The 17,078-nt window shown below is 41.9% G+C and overlaps 1 protein-coding gene across 1 annotated transcript in view; it reads left to right on the top strand.

Annotated features, from left to right (window-relative positions):
• LOC118100996 (ras-related protein Rab-26) overlaps positions 1–17,078 on the top strand; it is a 69,128-nt gene that overhangs the window by 22,066 nt on the left and 29,984 nt on the right. The window contains exons 3-4 of the mRNA XM_047338447.1: positions 6,934–6,975; positions 10,107–10,173. Coding sequence (XP_047194403.1) covers positions 6,934–6,975; positions 10,107–10,173 — 109 coding nt within the window. The remainder of the gene's footprint in view (positions 1–6,933; positions 6,976–10,106; positions 10,174–17,078) is intronic.

Genomic DNA, 17,078 nt, shown 5'->3' with positions numbered 1-17,078 from the left:
GTCAATTTCCTCCAGACTGCTGAGCTTACATGGCAGGGTGCTCCTTCTGTTTGAAGAGCTCACATAAGACGTGTGTGTGTGTGTGTGTGTGTGTGTGTGTGTGTGTGTGTGTGTGTGTATATACAAGGTGAGAAAGTATTGCCAGATAGATTTAAGAGCAAAAGCACGGTTTGTGGGATTTTGAGGACGATAGAGTGTGATCACTTATAAGAGCAAAAGAACACATCTTATATTTCTACAGATTAAACATTGAATGAATTGGTTATTTCTCCCACTAAAGATTTTTTAAATGAAGCCTCTTACACAGCACATGTGTGTTACTGATAACATGAATGATTGCTCCATTACATTCAAATAACCTAGTAAGCCATTAGAGATGAAACGATTAAAAATGGATAGACACGTTGACACCTTGTATTTCGTGCAAACGTTGACCCCAAATGTTTGAGTCAGGATAAAATATCAATGATAATATCAAATGAAATCACCACGTTAAAGATTTAACCGGTACAACCAACCATCGGAACTTTGCTTGAGTGAAACTGTTGCGATTCCATTTTACATCTGCAAGGAACTGATGGATTAGAAAAGATGCAGTGACGATAACTTTGCGAGGCAGCTGGATTTCCAGTGAGCGAGAATCTACCTCGCAAGGCTCCACGTGATGCGCCTGTGGCCAAAGTGGTTCTGACCAATCAGTGTCCTGCTGTGGGCGTCTAGGACAGTTTGTTGCTTTTCTCAATTTAGAAAAAAAGGGCTTTGTCCTCCCCTGTCTTACATCTGCATGTTAGACAGAAGGTGATTGGAGGACATCACTAAGTATTACTTTGGAAGCGCTTGCCCTTTTCCAAACATTTTTCTCCAAAGCTTTCCCAGATGGTAACAACACATGGTGGGTAAACAGCCATCTGCCACCTCAGGTTACAGTAACATTATATTTTTATGAGCACTGATGCGACAAGGAAGCCATTAATAGAACAAAACTCTCTTTTATGGTAGACATTACCGTCCTCACAGTGTGAGAGACCAGGTATTCATTAATATTGCTTCTCTCTTGTTTCTGTGCAGTCTATGTCAGGACCAGTTTCACCCAGTTAGGAATCTTCTAAAAACAAGTCGGGGTGGGTTCGAATAGTCAATTAAGCTCTTGTATCTGATCTCATTATAGGTATATGGAATATGATGAAAAAGTGGAAAATCAGCCTTGGTAGAACTATGGGCTCCATTGTAATTAGATATTTTCAAATAAAATGGTTTTACACCGGATTAGCTTCCTGTGCCTTTCTCAGTCTCTAGCGTTCATCAATCTCACCAACATGTGAGCAAACAAATCGATACAGCTGTCTACACTGTGAAAAAGCTTACTTTATTTCAGCAGTTGTGACCATCAGAGCTAAAAGGATTAATCAGCAATTAAATCTGCAAACTATTTTGTTAATCGTGTAAAAATGACCTCTTTGGATCCAGCTTTTCAAATTTGAAGATACCAGTGGTTTTGTTTTGCATGACAGTAATATATAGAATATATTTTGGGTTTTGTACATTTGACGATTTTGTATGAGCACTTTCAGAAAATGATCTGCAGGTAAATTGGTAATAAAAATGTAATAGTCACAGTTCTTATTAGTTTGACATTGGGCTGCTTCAGTTTACGAGACATGATGCAGCTGTTGACAGATTGTTGGTGCAGGGTTTTAATGACATTGGAGTCATTTTCATATTGTCTCCATCCTCCATCTCAGTTTGTTTTCGTCTTTCTTTGTCAGCGTAATTGAAGACATGGTTGTCTGATTGAATTCATTTTTCCAAAATTGTTAATGGGCAAAACCAATCAATAGTTCTCTGTCTGCATCTATGTCTGCAGTGTGAGCAGCCGCGTCGTGATTGGTCAATTCATCTGTACAGTTAAGCAGCTTTTTTTTAACAAAAATCTTAAAAAAGAAACATGACTGCTCCCCAAAACTAAAGCCAAAACACAGATTGCTCCCTGGTGGCTGGCTGCAGTATAGGTCATAAACCCGGCCTTTTCCATGTTAGTGGATGGGACATGGACCAAACTAAAAAGTACACATCAAAATCTTTTTCTCAAATACTGTTTCTGTCATTGTAGGTAGTTCTTCACAGTGATGTTTGTCCAAGTGTTTGTCGGGATTGGTCGAGCGCCTGTATCGGCGGGACCTCGCTACCGTTTCTCAATCCTCTGGTCGCTATTACAGACACTCTGGCTCAGAATGTGCACTATGGATCAAGAATATATATGCATATATATATATATATATATATATATATATATATTCAAAGTCAGGTCAGACTGGCAGGTTGATTGACAGATAGCTTAGAGCTGTATGAATATTATGGCTGCTGAATATTAATGGTGGTTTGTCAACAGCTCAACACTGTCTGCAGGTATTTGTGTATTTATTATTTGCTTGTGTGCGCGTGTGTATCATCCTAATGGGATTTAATAACTGTCAAGTATTTTGGTGTTGTAATAATTAATATGTCCACCTGTTGTTTGTCATTTGTCTTTTAGACGTCCTCTTTCACTGTCATTTGCATGTACAATTAATAATTGCTTGTGTGTGTGTTTGTGTGTTTGTGTGCATACTCCTCTGCAGCAGTGTGTGGGCGTCTACAGCGAAACTTAAAAGTTGTCTGTCTGCCAAAGCCCATTTCAAAATCTTCCACTTTAGCGCTGCCATTCTTATCAGCTAGTACACACACACACACACACACACACACACACACACACACACACACACACACACACACACACACACACACACACACACACACACACACACACACACACACACACACACACACACACACACACACACCTCAGGAAACATGGCTTTTTGGTCTCAGCTTTTAACACTGAATTCCTATTGAGCTTGCTTCATTAATTTTTAGGGACAGTAGCTCTAGAAGTGTCTCATCATGTCCCAGAAATCGTATGTTTGGTTTGGACAAACGCCAAATGTTGGAATGTTTTATATTTATCGGTCCACTGTCAATCAAATCTGCTCAATCACAACCACGCAGTAATAAGACACATTTCTTTTTACATCTCAGTGGATAATCAGTTGGATGGGGTTGAAGGTGTCTATATGCTGGGTCACAATCATTCTCATTGAACACATTTGTTTTCTGTCTGACTGGAGGACTCTTATGTAGATGTTCTTTCAAGAAAACGACCCTCAGAGACTGTGGTCCTCTCCTGTAACAGATGGCCGTTTGCTTTATAAAACTGAGATCACAGAGACGATCCTGTGAACTCAGACACGGTAAACTCTTATTTCATCTTCTTGTAAACTATTCAAACTCCTTGTTGCACTTCGCTAGACTTCCCTCTCCTCTGTTCTCTCTCCCACCATCACTTTGGTTATTGAGCCGCTCTGACGGACCTCATCATAAAGCGGATCGAAACAAGAGAGTGTGGGGAGGGGAGAGTGAGAGGCACACAGAGAAAGAGAGGGAGGAAGTGAAGAGGTCAGGGGGGACAATGAGAGAAAGAGTGAGGAGAGGAAGGAGAGGAGGGGAGATGAGATGCAATCAGAGTCTCAGGTTATTGAAAAAGCATTAGCAGGGCGGCCATGCAGATTATTGTTTATGTGTAAAGAATGGAGTGTGTGTGTTTGTCAGTCACACTTTCAGTTTGAGCTTTACATCTTCAGAGTTCGGGCACCTCTACGCCTCTGCACCAGAGGCGTAATCTTCTGGGGCTGTGCATCCTTCCGTCCCGCGCTCGTGAACATGATATCTCTCGATCGCCTTGAGGGAATATCTTTAGGTTTTACTCAAAGTGTTCACAACTGGTTAGATTCTGCTGGTCAAATGTCAAGGTCACCATGACCATCGTTATAATTTTATGGGATGGCATTCAGGTGCAGGCATTAACTGATTGCAGAAAGCTGCAGTGCTCTGTGAACAGCAGACACAGAGATTTTTTAATTGTCCACTGGCCCAACAAATGAAGGATTTGTCTCAGTAACCGTGTGGAGAGAGCTTCAGGACTTGATAGGGTTAATAATCAAAATTCATTATTTCCATTAGATCAGTTAGTAACACAACCTGCCTGAGTATTAAAGCAACCAAAGCCTGTATCACAGCCCAGTTTGCAGTCGACGCAGCGACCTCAACAGTTATACCACATTAGGAAAGAAGTGATTTTTTTGTTCATTCTTTGATTTCTCCATGGAAACTGCTTCACATTATTTCCATCTGCTCACCTCTGATAGATTTCACATCAACGCCAAAACACTCTGCAGGATGTCGTGGACTCACAGTTATGTAAACACCCGGCCTACACACAGGGCTGCGAACAGCTCCGCTCTAGTGTAAAGTAAAACATTAGTAACACCCCGTGTCACGGTAACACTCTGGCTCCAATCCCTGTCAGCGCTGCACCTACCAGACATTAACAAAGTCGTTCAGCTGTGGTTGTTGCATTAACGGATCACATCAACTGAATTTTACAACAAACCTTCGGTGACTTGTATGAGTTGAAAGCCTGGAAACATCTGCTCTGGTGGAGCTGAAGTGGAGTAGCAATGGTTGGGATGGCTGCACCTGAACATCTCATTTAATGTGAAATAACATTCAAGTTTAGTGTCCAAATAACAACATATTGCTTTTTGCTTGTTTTATGTCTGAGCTTATGTCTTAGTTTATTAAAAAACGAATACAGTCTCAGTTAGATCCCCTTCATTTCCCGAGTGAAGAGTTAGGACAGGTGATCCAATGTTTTTTTTTAATAGCAGGTGGCAAACAACTTTTAGGTGTATTACCTCCACCTTCTGAACTGGAGTGTGGAAAACTTGCATGGTTGAGGTTGAGGTTGACTGACGTTTTGTGGTCTGTCTATCAAACATCAGGGAGGCTCTGACTCAATTGGTAGCATTACGATTATTTTGTAAACCCCTCACTCTTCAGAATTATTTGGGCAGATAATTGGCATCGACTTGCCTCCAGTCGGGAACATGCACCCCCACGATTGTTGGAAGGGGTAAATCCTCTAGTGTGTAGTAGTAGACGTTACTGATTCTGCAAGTTTCAGAAGCTCAGACAGTGAGTTCTGTAGTGAAAATATGAATATTGGAGAGCCAAATGGAAGTATCTCAGATAGATGCCCCATTTGAAAGGTAAATTAACTATAACTCACAATATCCCCCATGCAATATGGGTGAAATGCATTAAGAATGAGGCAAAGTATGTTTTTGTGAATGGGCCAATTGCTAAAGCTGTCGAAGCTGCCAGCACCAAAGCAGTGATCGGTACGTAAAAACAACTTCTGGTGCAGATGATGAGGCGTTAAGTAGAGTGGCCAAATAAATAAGGACAATGCGATTAGCTCACATTCACTCACACACAAACCATATGCTGAGCCAATTGAGAAACCGGTTTCCTGCAGGGTTTCTCCAGCCTGTGATTTAAGTCTCAGTTTTATATTGTAATCAACTTCAACCTGGCCAGTTAAACAGAGTAATATTCGACATGCTTGTATCAGTGCTCACTCCTCCATGTGGAACAGCTTTCTTCCATTATTGGGCAGGTCTACTTGTGGGTAGATTCCAGTTCTTTTGCTGCACCTGCTACAGTTTCTGCTTTCTCAATACAAACATGCCATAATAATGGTGCCAGATTTACAGGGGGTTATATAATTACTATGCTAAGCAATGGATGAGGGGTTCGGCCAATGCTTTAATTTCAGATTTAATTGTGAGATTTCCTCTCCCAGTTCTTAAAAGTGCCGTTGAATCTGCTTATTCAGTCAGAGAGATCCCCCAAGGTCTTCATTTAGTGCCCCATAGAGACCTCAAACACAATACTGAATACCAAATTCCATGGTCTCGTCAAAGAAGGAGCATTGGTGTGTGTGTGCTCCATTTTGACATTTTCATGCAGAGCTGCTACCACCATGTCCCCCCAGGGCGCAAATATAAAAGGAGCCCATGGGGTCATCATCACCGAGACACAGACACAGCCGTAGCATCCCAGCAAGCATGTGGTGGACAGAGATGTGTGTTGGATTTCAAATGTTACACAATGTGATAGAGACTTTTAAAATGCATTGAAAAATAACTTTCCAACTTTCACCAGTTGGAAACCGGCCTCCTGGACACGTTTTTGCCTGTAACCCCCGCGGAACATGTTAGATATTCCCAACGGGTGCTGACCAAGGCGGTGTACTCATCCGTCTTGTTTGCCAGTATAATTACATCCCCTGTAATGATAGATGGCAGAGTAAGATCTGCTCCCTGTGTCGTGGAATAGTTTAAAATCAGGTGGGGGCTGCAGCAACTGGTGACCATCAACTTGAAAAATAGGCCTAAATCTAATATGTTTCTTTGTGCATACATATCATAGTGTGTATGAGTGTGGGTGTGTGTGAGCGGGTACGTGTGAGCGTGTACGTGTGTGCGTGCGTGAGCTGCACAATGCAAAATTGCCTGGAAGCCACGTGTTCGTAAATGATGCAACTCTCTGAAACAAAGGTATTCATCATAACAAAAGGTGTGTGTGTGTTTGTGTGTGTGTGTGTGTTGGTACATTGCCATAGAACAATAGATAGTACAGGGTGCTCACATCACAGAGATAAAATAGAGGCTCAAGGCAGAAGCCAAGCACTTATTACACCAACTGTGGTCACAAAAAGCCAATGGTAATACATCACACACACACCCACACCCCCACAAACACACACCACACCATTTACTTTCCAAACTATTTCCTTCAAGAAAGGCGGCGTCCACTCAATCAGTGGCTGAAATCATCATCGTGCTGCTGTTTTTGTTTAAATTGCTGATTTAACTCACTTGTGTGAAGTGTCAGTTTTTTGAGTTTCTTCTCTGTTCCCGTTCCCTTTGCTTTCCATATCTGCAGATTTTCAATTATATTTACAATTTGTTTTCCTTTCCTCGTGTCTTTCAGAATAAAGTTATGACCATTGATGCTGTGAAGGTCAAACTGCAGGTAAGAACAAAACATACCTCTACGAATGTGTGGTCTTTTTAATATTATTCCCCAACAACTGTTTCCCCATCTTTATTTCTTACTGTGGGAGTGTGAAGAAGCTCAATGAAGACTTGATGAGGCCCTGTTTAATTTCTATCAGTCAATTAGCCTGTCACTCTGCAGAGCGGCAGGCTAATGCCTGACTGAAGACACTGGAGGGAATAACTGACTTTCCATCAGATTATCAAGCCTGGAGGTTTATCTGCAGGAGACACAAGACAGGCGGAGATGCTGATGAATCATGTCTGTGAAAAAAACTGCATTAAATATTGTCTGATGAGTTTTTTACCTCAATTAAACATCGCTCACTCAATCCTTCCCTTATTTAATTTCCGAATGGATCTGTGTTCATCCATCAGTCTTATCAGTGAAGTGTGATATTTCAGGTGATATCTTAGGTAAAACTTTTATGAAACTTGCAGGATATTAGATAGTTAAACTTTTTTTTTTATGTAGCACAGAATGGTTGGGATATGACAGTTTAATATGTGTTAGTATTATGTCATAGCCTCCGCACCGGCCGTATTGTGTTTTTGGGCTGTCCATTCATCCGTCCGTCCACATTCTTGTGAACAAAATATCTAAAAAATGCAGACAGATGTTCAGCTGAACTCAAGAAAGTACTGATTTGATTGTCAAAGATTAATGTTCAATGTCACTGTGACCTTACAAGACATTTTTGGTCTTGTGATCGCAGCATCTCATGAACACCTAAAGGGAATTTCTTCAAATTTGGTACAAAAGGTTCAGTTGGACTTAAAGATGAACTGATTAAAATTTGGTGGTCCAATGGCAAAGGTCAAGGTCATGGTAACCTCACGTTTTTGTGAGCGTAATATATCAGAAAAAAGATATAGACCTGATTAGACTTTGGAGGTAAAAGGTCAACGTCATGTGACTTCACAAAACTATATATTTGCCTTGTGAACATAGCATCCTAAGAACCCCTCGAGAGAATCCTTTTAAATTCGGCACAAATGTTCACTTAGACTCACGGATTAACTTATTCGATTTGGGTGGTCAACAGTTAAGGTCACAGTGGTCTCACAAAACATGTTCTTGGCTTCTTGACCATGATATATACATTTTTCCTTTAGTGAATTTCTTCAAATTTTTACTAGCTGTAGGCTCAAAGATTACTGATCACAGTGTTCAAAGGTCATGGTGACCATGAAAGTCTGGAGAAGAATGAATTTAGACTGAAACTGCACTGGTTGGCGAAGGTATACAGCCATGGGGCTGTGATTCTGGTTTTATTCTCCGTTCATACCAACAAAAGAGTCTAAACTGGTCTGATGTGAGCATTGAAACTGAAGTGTAATTATCTAATACATGGTTGGTAGTGCACTTTAGATTTCATCAGCTAGAAAATGTGATACAGAAAGATGAAACCTCTTTAGTGTTTGCCTCCCACGAAAGATACTATTGGGCCAATAAGTTAGATAACCCATCATCTCTTCAAATATTATTCAAATCAGAAATATTGTATATTGTATATATTTTTACTGTCAATGCACCTGCAAAGACACACAGACAAATACTCCCTGACACACTCTTAGATCAAGGATTGTCATATTTGTGTCTTAATTTTGCTGGCAATTCAATTTGATCTGTAGTCTTCACTTTTTTTTATGTTAGGATGCATTATTCTCATTATTTCTTACTGAACTTAAATCGAAAACAAATATCATTTGAGAAAGCACAAGGGAAGGAAAGATGACAAACATATGCCAGTGTAGAAATGGGAGCAGAATCAGTGAAACACATGCCGGGGAGAGTCAAACCTGAGAATTAGTGTAAAGCAGCAAGAGGAATAACACAGGGTGAGATATGAAAATGCCCTTTATAGTATCCAGACTCACCATTGTCTCTCTCATTATCTTTGTAATGACTCTGCCACTGTAATATCCTGCAACACAAAGCACAGATGAATAAGTCTGGTGCCGTTGGAATTGACTCCAGGTTACGATCAAAATGTGGCTTATCAGCGGCCTGTTCTTTTGATCTACACGTGGTAAAGACTGTTCGGCCTTTTTGTTCTCACATGACACGCACGCAGTTCATAGTGACAACATCAGCTGATTTACCGTTGTATTTTCTGTATCAGTTTTGAGATCAGCAGCTTTTCATTTCTAGACATTGATTGGCGGATTTTATCAGCGCCAACCAGGTAGCTAGCGAATGAAGCTAGTCGGTTTAGAGGTTCAGTGTGTGGGATGGATTTTTTATGTGATATAGATATTTATATAAAAGGGCTCATTCTAAGGTAATAAAACACAGAAATTCAACATCCAGTTGATTAATCACTAATGAGAACATGATTATATATCATTTCTGCTGTAGATTAATTCTACACACTGGACCTTTAAAACATATCTCTGGTTATTTAATGTTTTCAACCATAGACTGTACATAAAGGTGGACAACATGACTACTCCTCAAAAGTGAGGATTGCCACCTGGTGGCTGGCTTTAGTTTAGATAATAAATCCTGCCTCCTTCATGTTAGCGGAGGGGATATGGACCAAACCTAAAAGTCAAATGTTGGATAAAAATGTCTCAAAAATGGTTTCTGTCATTTGAGGTAGTTGTTATTACACTGATGTTTGTTCAAGTTTAATTTGTTTTAATTAGTTATTTGATGATATAAAAAACAGGGTAAATGTCATGGCAATAACTCATTATCCTCACCCGTTAATTATTCATGTGAAAGAAATGGTAACAGGCTGCATTATCCTTTCACAGCAATGTAAAGCTAGTTAGTAGTAGCATATTAAACTGCTAATGGAGTCAATGATATGCTTACTTAAAAGGATAAATGAAGTCACTGCTGTGACACACACACACACACACACACACACACACACACACACACACACACACACACACACACACACACACACACACACACACACACACACACACACACACACACACACACACACACACACACACACACACACACACAGGTATTATTTGCTCACCTCAGCAAATAAATGCAGTTTCACAGAGAGATGCTCAACATTGTGGTCATTGCTGGGCTTGATAATGATGGAGATGTCTTCAAATTTCTTTGTTCTTCCTTTTTAGATATGGGACACCGCTGGTCAGGAGCGTTTCCGGAGTGTCACACATGCCTACTACCGCGACGCTCACGGTAGGATTCTTCACTGTTTGTTAATGTGAGTGACTGTTGGACTGTGACTGACGTTCTTCCCTCGACTTTTTTATTTTCCGCCTGTTGCAGAATAATTATTCTCATTCGTGCGTCTTGTCTTTGTTTTCTTGAAATGGACGAATGACGGTGTTCCTCTTTCCATTTCCTGTCCCCTGGATAGAAAAAAACTTGCGGCTGATTTTATAGCCCGATATGTGTTTCTGATGTGTGTACGTGCGCATTTGTGTGTGTGCATGCATGTGTGTGTGTGTGTGTGTGTGTGTGGACACAGGACTTTGCCAAAGGCTCTGTGATGTGCAGGTTGCCTTTGGTGGGAGGCTAACCACTGGGTGGGAAAATGAGCCTGCCTCTCACACTGTGGGAGATTGGACAGGTATTGCGCCGTGCTGTGTGTGTGTGTGTGTGTGTGTGTGTGTGTGTGTGTGTGTGTGTGTGTGTGTGTGTGTGTGTGTGTGTGTGTGTGTGTGTAACAACCCCACTGAGTACAAATAGCAGTGTCCCTTAGGACAACCTGAATGAGCAGGTGTTGGGGAACACACACACAGGTATTATCGTGACCACAAATTTGTTCTGCAGCGAACAAAAAAAGACCGTAGTGGGTGGTTGAGTTGAATTCTTCAATGTATATGTATGAGTGTGTGACTGCCATGTTGTGGGAAGTGTGGAGACGTATTTTTAATGGTTGTAGGTATGTAGGAAATTGCATGTGTTCTTGCCATCTATGTATTTCTGATTGATTAAATGTGAGTGTGTGTGTGGGTGTGTGTAAGGTTGGCCAGCTGCCCGGTGGTATTCTGCTCTGTCAGTGCAACAGTTAACCCTCGCTGATCTTTAACAAGGCACCCAGGGAGCCTCAAAGCTGCTCCCCTCACTTGTTCGTCTGCTACTGACTCTGAAATAAAGCTCATTCAGCCCGACAGGCGGGACCAGGGGAGAGGGTGCAGCCCGAACGCAGCTGTCATGAAAGCTGTCGATTCCTGTGAACTAGTGGACAGTTTTTCATGACTCATGCTTTGAAAATGTGAACATCGGACGGTTTGAGGGCTGAGCCTCGTTACCGAGCAGTGCAAGGTAGGAGTGAGCTCGTCCGGTCTAAAAAAAGACTTGACAATTACAGTACCTCCGCTTTGGATCTGGCACATCCATTTTAGAAATACAGCATTTCAAGTACAAAGAAATTCAAAAGGAAAGTGCGCTTGCGTGACGGTGGAGTACAGGCAGATGACGTTGCTGAGTCAGAGAGTCAGACTCCACTTTTTTCTGCTGTGACGTCAGTACACTGCACAAATTCAAATGAGTGGGAGGGTTTGAAGGTCTCTCTAAACCATAGCACATATATAGAGATGAACAACAAAGATATATTTACATCTACCGTTTAATTTGGTCCATGTCTTATCCACTAACATGGAGAAGGCAGGGTTTGTGAGTTATACTGCAGCCAGCCACTAGGTGGTGATCAAGGCACTTTGGCTTCACTTATAGGGAGCAGTCATGTCGTCTAATTTTATATACAGTCTAATAAACAGGCTGCAGGCTGCTCATAAGCTAAGCAGTGCTCTGAGTTAAGTGCTAATTAACTCAAGCATATGCTGAGAGGGAAAAACTAATATGCTGATATTTGGCAAGTATAGTGTTAACCAAATAGTAGCATGCAAATATGTTAAACTATGATGGTGAAAACATGATTAAGGTAGTTGCTCATAAACCAAAGTACTGGACAAATTACATTTTTAATGTGGTGATGGTGCTACAGATGAATTATTAAACATATGAGTCAATTACAATTCATCACGATGGAAACATGGATATTTTTTAAAAAATTTACGGCACTAGTTATTAAGGCAGAGGAAAGTTTTGATGATCATTAAAGAAAAGACAAGTTTAAAAAATCTCTTAAGGATACATTTTCTGTGAAGTAGGAATTTTCTGTGAAGAAGGAACATCCTTTACTACACTTTGCTGCAATCCGTCTAGTAGCTGTATAGATGATTCAGACAGACTGACATTACCATCCCTAGAACCACCTTCATTGACAGAACAGTGCAACCGTGAAATGGGGAGAGAGAATGAGGGAAGACGAGCAGCAAGGGGTCGCGTTGGAATTGAACCTGCGTTTTCTGCCGGAGGACTCAAGCCTCTTTATTCAGGGCGTCAGTGCAACCAAGTCACAGAGTTGAGCATTTCTCAAAGTGTGACTTTGCTCCCTGGACAAGTGATGTTTTATTCATCGCTGGCCTGGATTTCAACCTTTATTAAGCCATTAGAGAGAGACCAAGAAGATCCAGACACCGAGTTGATGGTTGCAGTGAGCTCAGTGCAATCTGCCAGCCCCATCTGGTGTAGAACGCACCGCAAAAGTCCAGCTGGGTCCAGAAACCAGCTGCAGACTGTTTTTTCTCCATCTCTCCCTTCCAGATGAGCTGACAGTTTGTCATTTCCACAGCATGTAGTGAACCCATGGGGTGTTAAAAGAGAGACAAGCAGGTTCAGGGGGGGAGACGAGTACCCAGAGGGGGGTAGACAGGAGAGGGAGGGATAGAAATGCAACAGAACACTGGTGAAACTGAGAGATAGAAAGCTGATGCAAGGGGGAGAAGGTTCTGAGCAAAAAGAGAAACTAATTCATCAAATCAAAAAAGGAAAAGAAGAGGTCCAGAGGAGCAGAGGAGTCAGACCGGCTCAAACAAACAACTAACCTTCGTCGCCCTCTGGGTTGGCTGAGGCCGGAAACCACTCTGGAGACAAGAAGGCAACTAATGTGGAGAGTACAGGGTGAATTTAAGGTTAGAGTGGACTCATGGTAGAGCTTTCAATCGAGCCTCGTCCTGTAATGAGGAGGCACAGGAAAGCAAGCGCAGAGGAATTAAAGAAGAAGGGAGCTGAAGGTTGTCTGAAGTGCTCAGGTAACAAAGGCCAGTGAGAGGTTTCACTTCATACTCTGATCTTTTGTAACAAATAACTTGCAGGGACTGAATGTAGAAGTGAAATTTCAGAATCAGCAGCATCACTGCTGTTAACTCTCTGATCAATCGCTTTTATTGCTTTTCAACATGCACCGAGCGCCAGATACACTCCTGAAATGATCCTGTATGTGAGAACGCAAATGTTCAAGCCAGTTGCTGTGGACATTCTACAGCTTGTCCTGACAGCTCCCCCGAGTAAAAACTCGGAATAATGTCTGAGTGAGCCCGTGTCAGAATAAAGCAGGAGATTATCCGGAGGATTGACAGCAAGCAAAAACCAAAAGAACACAAATTTCTCTGGATGAAAAAGAGATGCTATACACGTAGAAGACCCGGTAGAAAACGTCATCTTGGAAAGACAATGAGGTTCGAGAGCTGTTGGCGATAAGAACCGAAGCTGGTGTCATGCAAGCTCTACCCAGGTGAACTCTCCGCAAACGTTCCTGTTGTTGTGAACTAGGGCTATCACAGACTATGTGGCTCGTCAACTATACCTCTAGTTGTTCATTGATGGATTTATTATGGTGCAGTAATAAGCATTGGCATCTATAGCAGATATCTTCCAGGGGGCGCAGTTGTTATTGACAAGCTGTTGACAAATCATAGTTGTCATGCGTGACTTTAACTCTGCAGCTGGGGTTCTAAAGTAGGGGACATGCATCAAGATCAAGAGTCGGACAAAACATGGCCGTACGACCAGATTCAGATGCTCGACTTAAATCAGCAGTGTGAAAATACTTTACGAGCAGATAAAACCTTTAGTCAGTATATGCAAGGCTGCCTGAAGGTAGAACCACAAGACCATCGCAATGTGTAACACTTTTAACTCACACCCACTTACGGCTAATGCTAGCAGCAGCAAAGATGGCAAAGAGAAGTGCCAACAGGGTAGACAAGGAAGGCAGACGACAACTGAAGAATTCTCTAAAAATGTTTTGAAATATGTCTCCCATGATTATTCGACTACACGCAAATGCTCGTAAATGCATCTTACTTGGAAAATCTCCCTCTGCATTCTTCACATGTGAAAGGCAACCTCTGGAAAAAGTCAGGTCCACATTTTCTGGAGTTTTTCCTGAGATTACGTCTGAAAAAAGCTTTTCTAACATGTCACATTAGCAAATGATGGACATTAAAGCCCTGAATGAAAGTCCTTACCTCTTACCTTATCGCACAGCCTCATATATACAAAGAAACAGAATGATAGAGTTAATACATTTCATGCAACAATGGCTGCATTGCGGATGACGGCTCCAAATGGTGGTATATGTGTGAGGGAGTTGTTGGGGCTGTGCTGTCCAGAACGAGGTGCTTCAGCTGCTTCATTTCCATGTAATGACCGTCGTTCTCTTTGTTATCCATGGGTAGAGCAGGGGGGTGAAGTCGAGTGCCAAACCAACGTTCCCACACAGCTTTCCATAAGTGATGGCTGCTCACCAAGCAGCCGACTACTTCGTTACTGTTTTTCCTCAAACAGTGAGCATCTTGTTGTTATTGCAATGCCTCAATGAATTGGTCTATTTCGGGGGTTTTCAAGCTATGAGGCACACCTCTCCAGTATTTAAAAAAAAGATAACTGCAGCAGGGGCTGTAACATGCAGCTCATGGTGGAATTTAAAGTACTTTTGAGCAATAACTATGTAATGTGTGAAAGAAGAAGTAACATGTTCTTACAAATAGGAAACTAGAAGGGTGCTCTGAGAGCGAATGCCCTTTCACATCATGTGAAAGCAGTGATTCCCATGAATTGTGTGCGGCAGCACAGAAGAGAAGGTGCAACAAAATCCCTGGATCTGCCCATTTATTCAGATTTGCACCACCGTCATGTATGAAAATTGACAACATGACAGCTCAACCTAAATAAGTGTCTGGATCGCCACCATGTGGCTGGTTGCTGTAATGCTGTTAAAGGATGGGACATGAACCAAACTAGAAAGTCAAAGTACACATGAAATACATTTTAGATAGTTCTTATCACACTGATGTATATTCAAGTGCTAATCTTTCCAGTAAATTTGCTTTTAATTAGTTATTTTAATGCTTTGAAAATGTAGTGAAATGTCATGATTGAGACTGACTTGTCATTGGCCAAGCGTGTGTATCGACACGACCTCTCTACCTGCGAGACTCTGGCTCCACATTGCAAGATGGCGGCGTTTACATCGGCGACAATTTAGGTTCATTTCTGGATTGTGAGAGGAAGTGGAGACATATCGAAGTGTACTTCCGTCTGAAAACATGGTGCTGACTCTGGTGTTTTCATCTAATGGTCGGTACTCTCCCAAAACCTGCTGAAAAGCCTCTTTAACTTTCTGTCCTGGCTGAGGACAGACATAGTGACAGATGAGAACTGTAAGACGGACAGACGCGAAATCAATTTCTTATCAAATCAGTGTCATTGCCTCATTATTTCTTTGCTTTGCTCTGCCTCATTCCATCCCGCCTGCTTCATCTTTTATTCCCTCTGCTCCCAACTCCTTGAGTTACTGCTTTCATCACTAATGAGAGAGTGTGGGCCTCAATCAGCGGCAACCTGTGTGGGGGCGACACGAGTCCCGACTAAGACGGGAGGATGGACTGCAGGAGGGGAACAGCGTTCGAGAGTTGAGCGGAGAAAGCACGAGAGGAAAATTTAAAATCAATGGAAAAAGAGGAGTGAGAGGGCAGGAGGGAGGTGGATGAAGAAGAGGGAAACAGCAGTGGGAAACAAACAGCAAGGATATTGCTCCATTAAAGGGAAAAGCCATGAGCTGTGCGATCCATCATCAAGCTTTCTCTTTGACACACACACACACACACACACACACGCACGCACGCACGCACACGCACACACACACAGTTTCTTGCATTTTCAGACAGATGTGTGAGGTCACATTCAAAGACATTTTTTAGACTTTATTCTTGGGGATGTGTGTGAGGTGAGTTGAGAGGAGGAAGCTCAAAAGGATGTTTGTGTGTGTCTGTGTGTGTGTGTGTGTTTGTGTGTGTCTGCCTGCTTATTCGGAACTTATTCTATAAACTATAATACCTGTGCTCATTTCATCGTCCTCCAGCTCTCTTATACCACACACACTTCACGTGTTCATTCCTATTCAACATTTCTTTGAAAAGGCCGTGTCCAAATGTGAATGTTTTTCGCCGTCAGCACGCCAGCGGAATTTAGAAATCGCACGTCACGGTGTTGGGTCCGACCCCCTTCTAAAATAGATGCCATGGAGAGAGGGATGTTAGACAGAAGAGGAGGTAGAAATGACAACTGCTGCTGGAACTGTCTGAGGAATAATGAAGGCGATGGAAGGAGGGGGTGCTGGGAGCAATTTCGCACAAGGCCTCTCGTTCGTTTGAAATGTAACATCAGTGCTGGGGCAGGAACTTTCCAGATGGGATGCAGCAAAGCTCATCACAAACACACACACAGACACAGACACACACACATTCTTTTTATTTGCAGGTGTCCTCAACGTGCAGTAATCATCAGCGTGCTTTTAATTTTCAAGGCAGTAATGGGCCAGAAGAGCGACTGTTGGCACTGATTTGCTGCAATTTGCAAGCTGATGGAGATGTCCTGGCACTGCTCAGTGTGCATGTAAATCAGTTCAGTCAGTAAAAGTCACTTCTGAAGCCACGTGTCTAAACTAGATGCCTGTCATACCTCAGAAATACTACATTCATACCTAATGGAGGAAGATAGGTAGCTTTTAGATGCTTTGCTTCAGTAGTAATATAAGCATATAAGCGTATATGTGACTGTCCTGGCTGTAGCTAAAAGTATTTTTACTTCATTAGTGTACCTAAGTAGATTTTGCAGGTATCTGTGTTTGAGTATTTTCGTTCTCTGACGTATTTTTACTTTTACTACATTTTAACACAAATGTCTTTACTTTCTATTCTTTACATTTTAAAACAGACTCAATATTTTCA

Source organism: Hippoglossus stenolepis, chromosome 21 (assembly GCF_022539355.2).
Source record: "Hippoglossus stenolepis isolate QCI-W04-F060 chromosome 21, HSTE1.2, whole genome shotgun sequence".
Lineage (NCBI taxonomy): Eukaryota > Metazoa > Chordata > Actinopteri > Pleuronectiformes > Pleuronectidae > Hippoglossus > Hippoglossus stenolepis.
The sequence above is the reverse complement of the archived record's forward strand: the minus strand, read 5'-3'. Positions and strand labels throughout refer to the sequence as shown.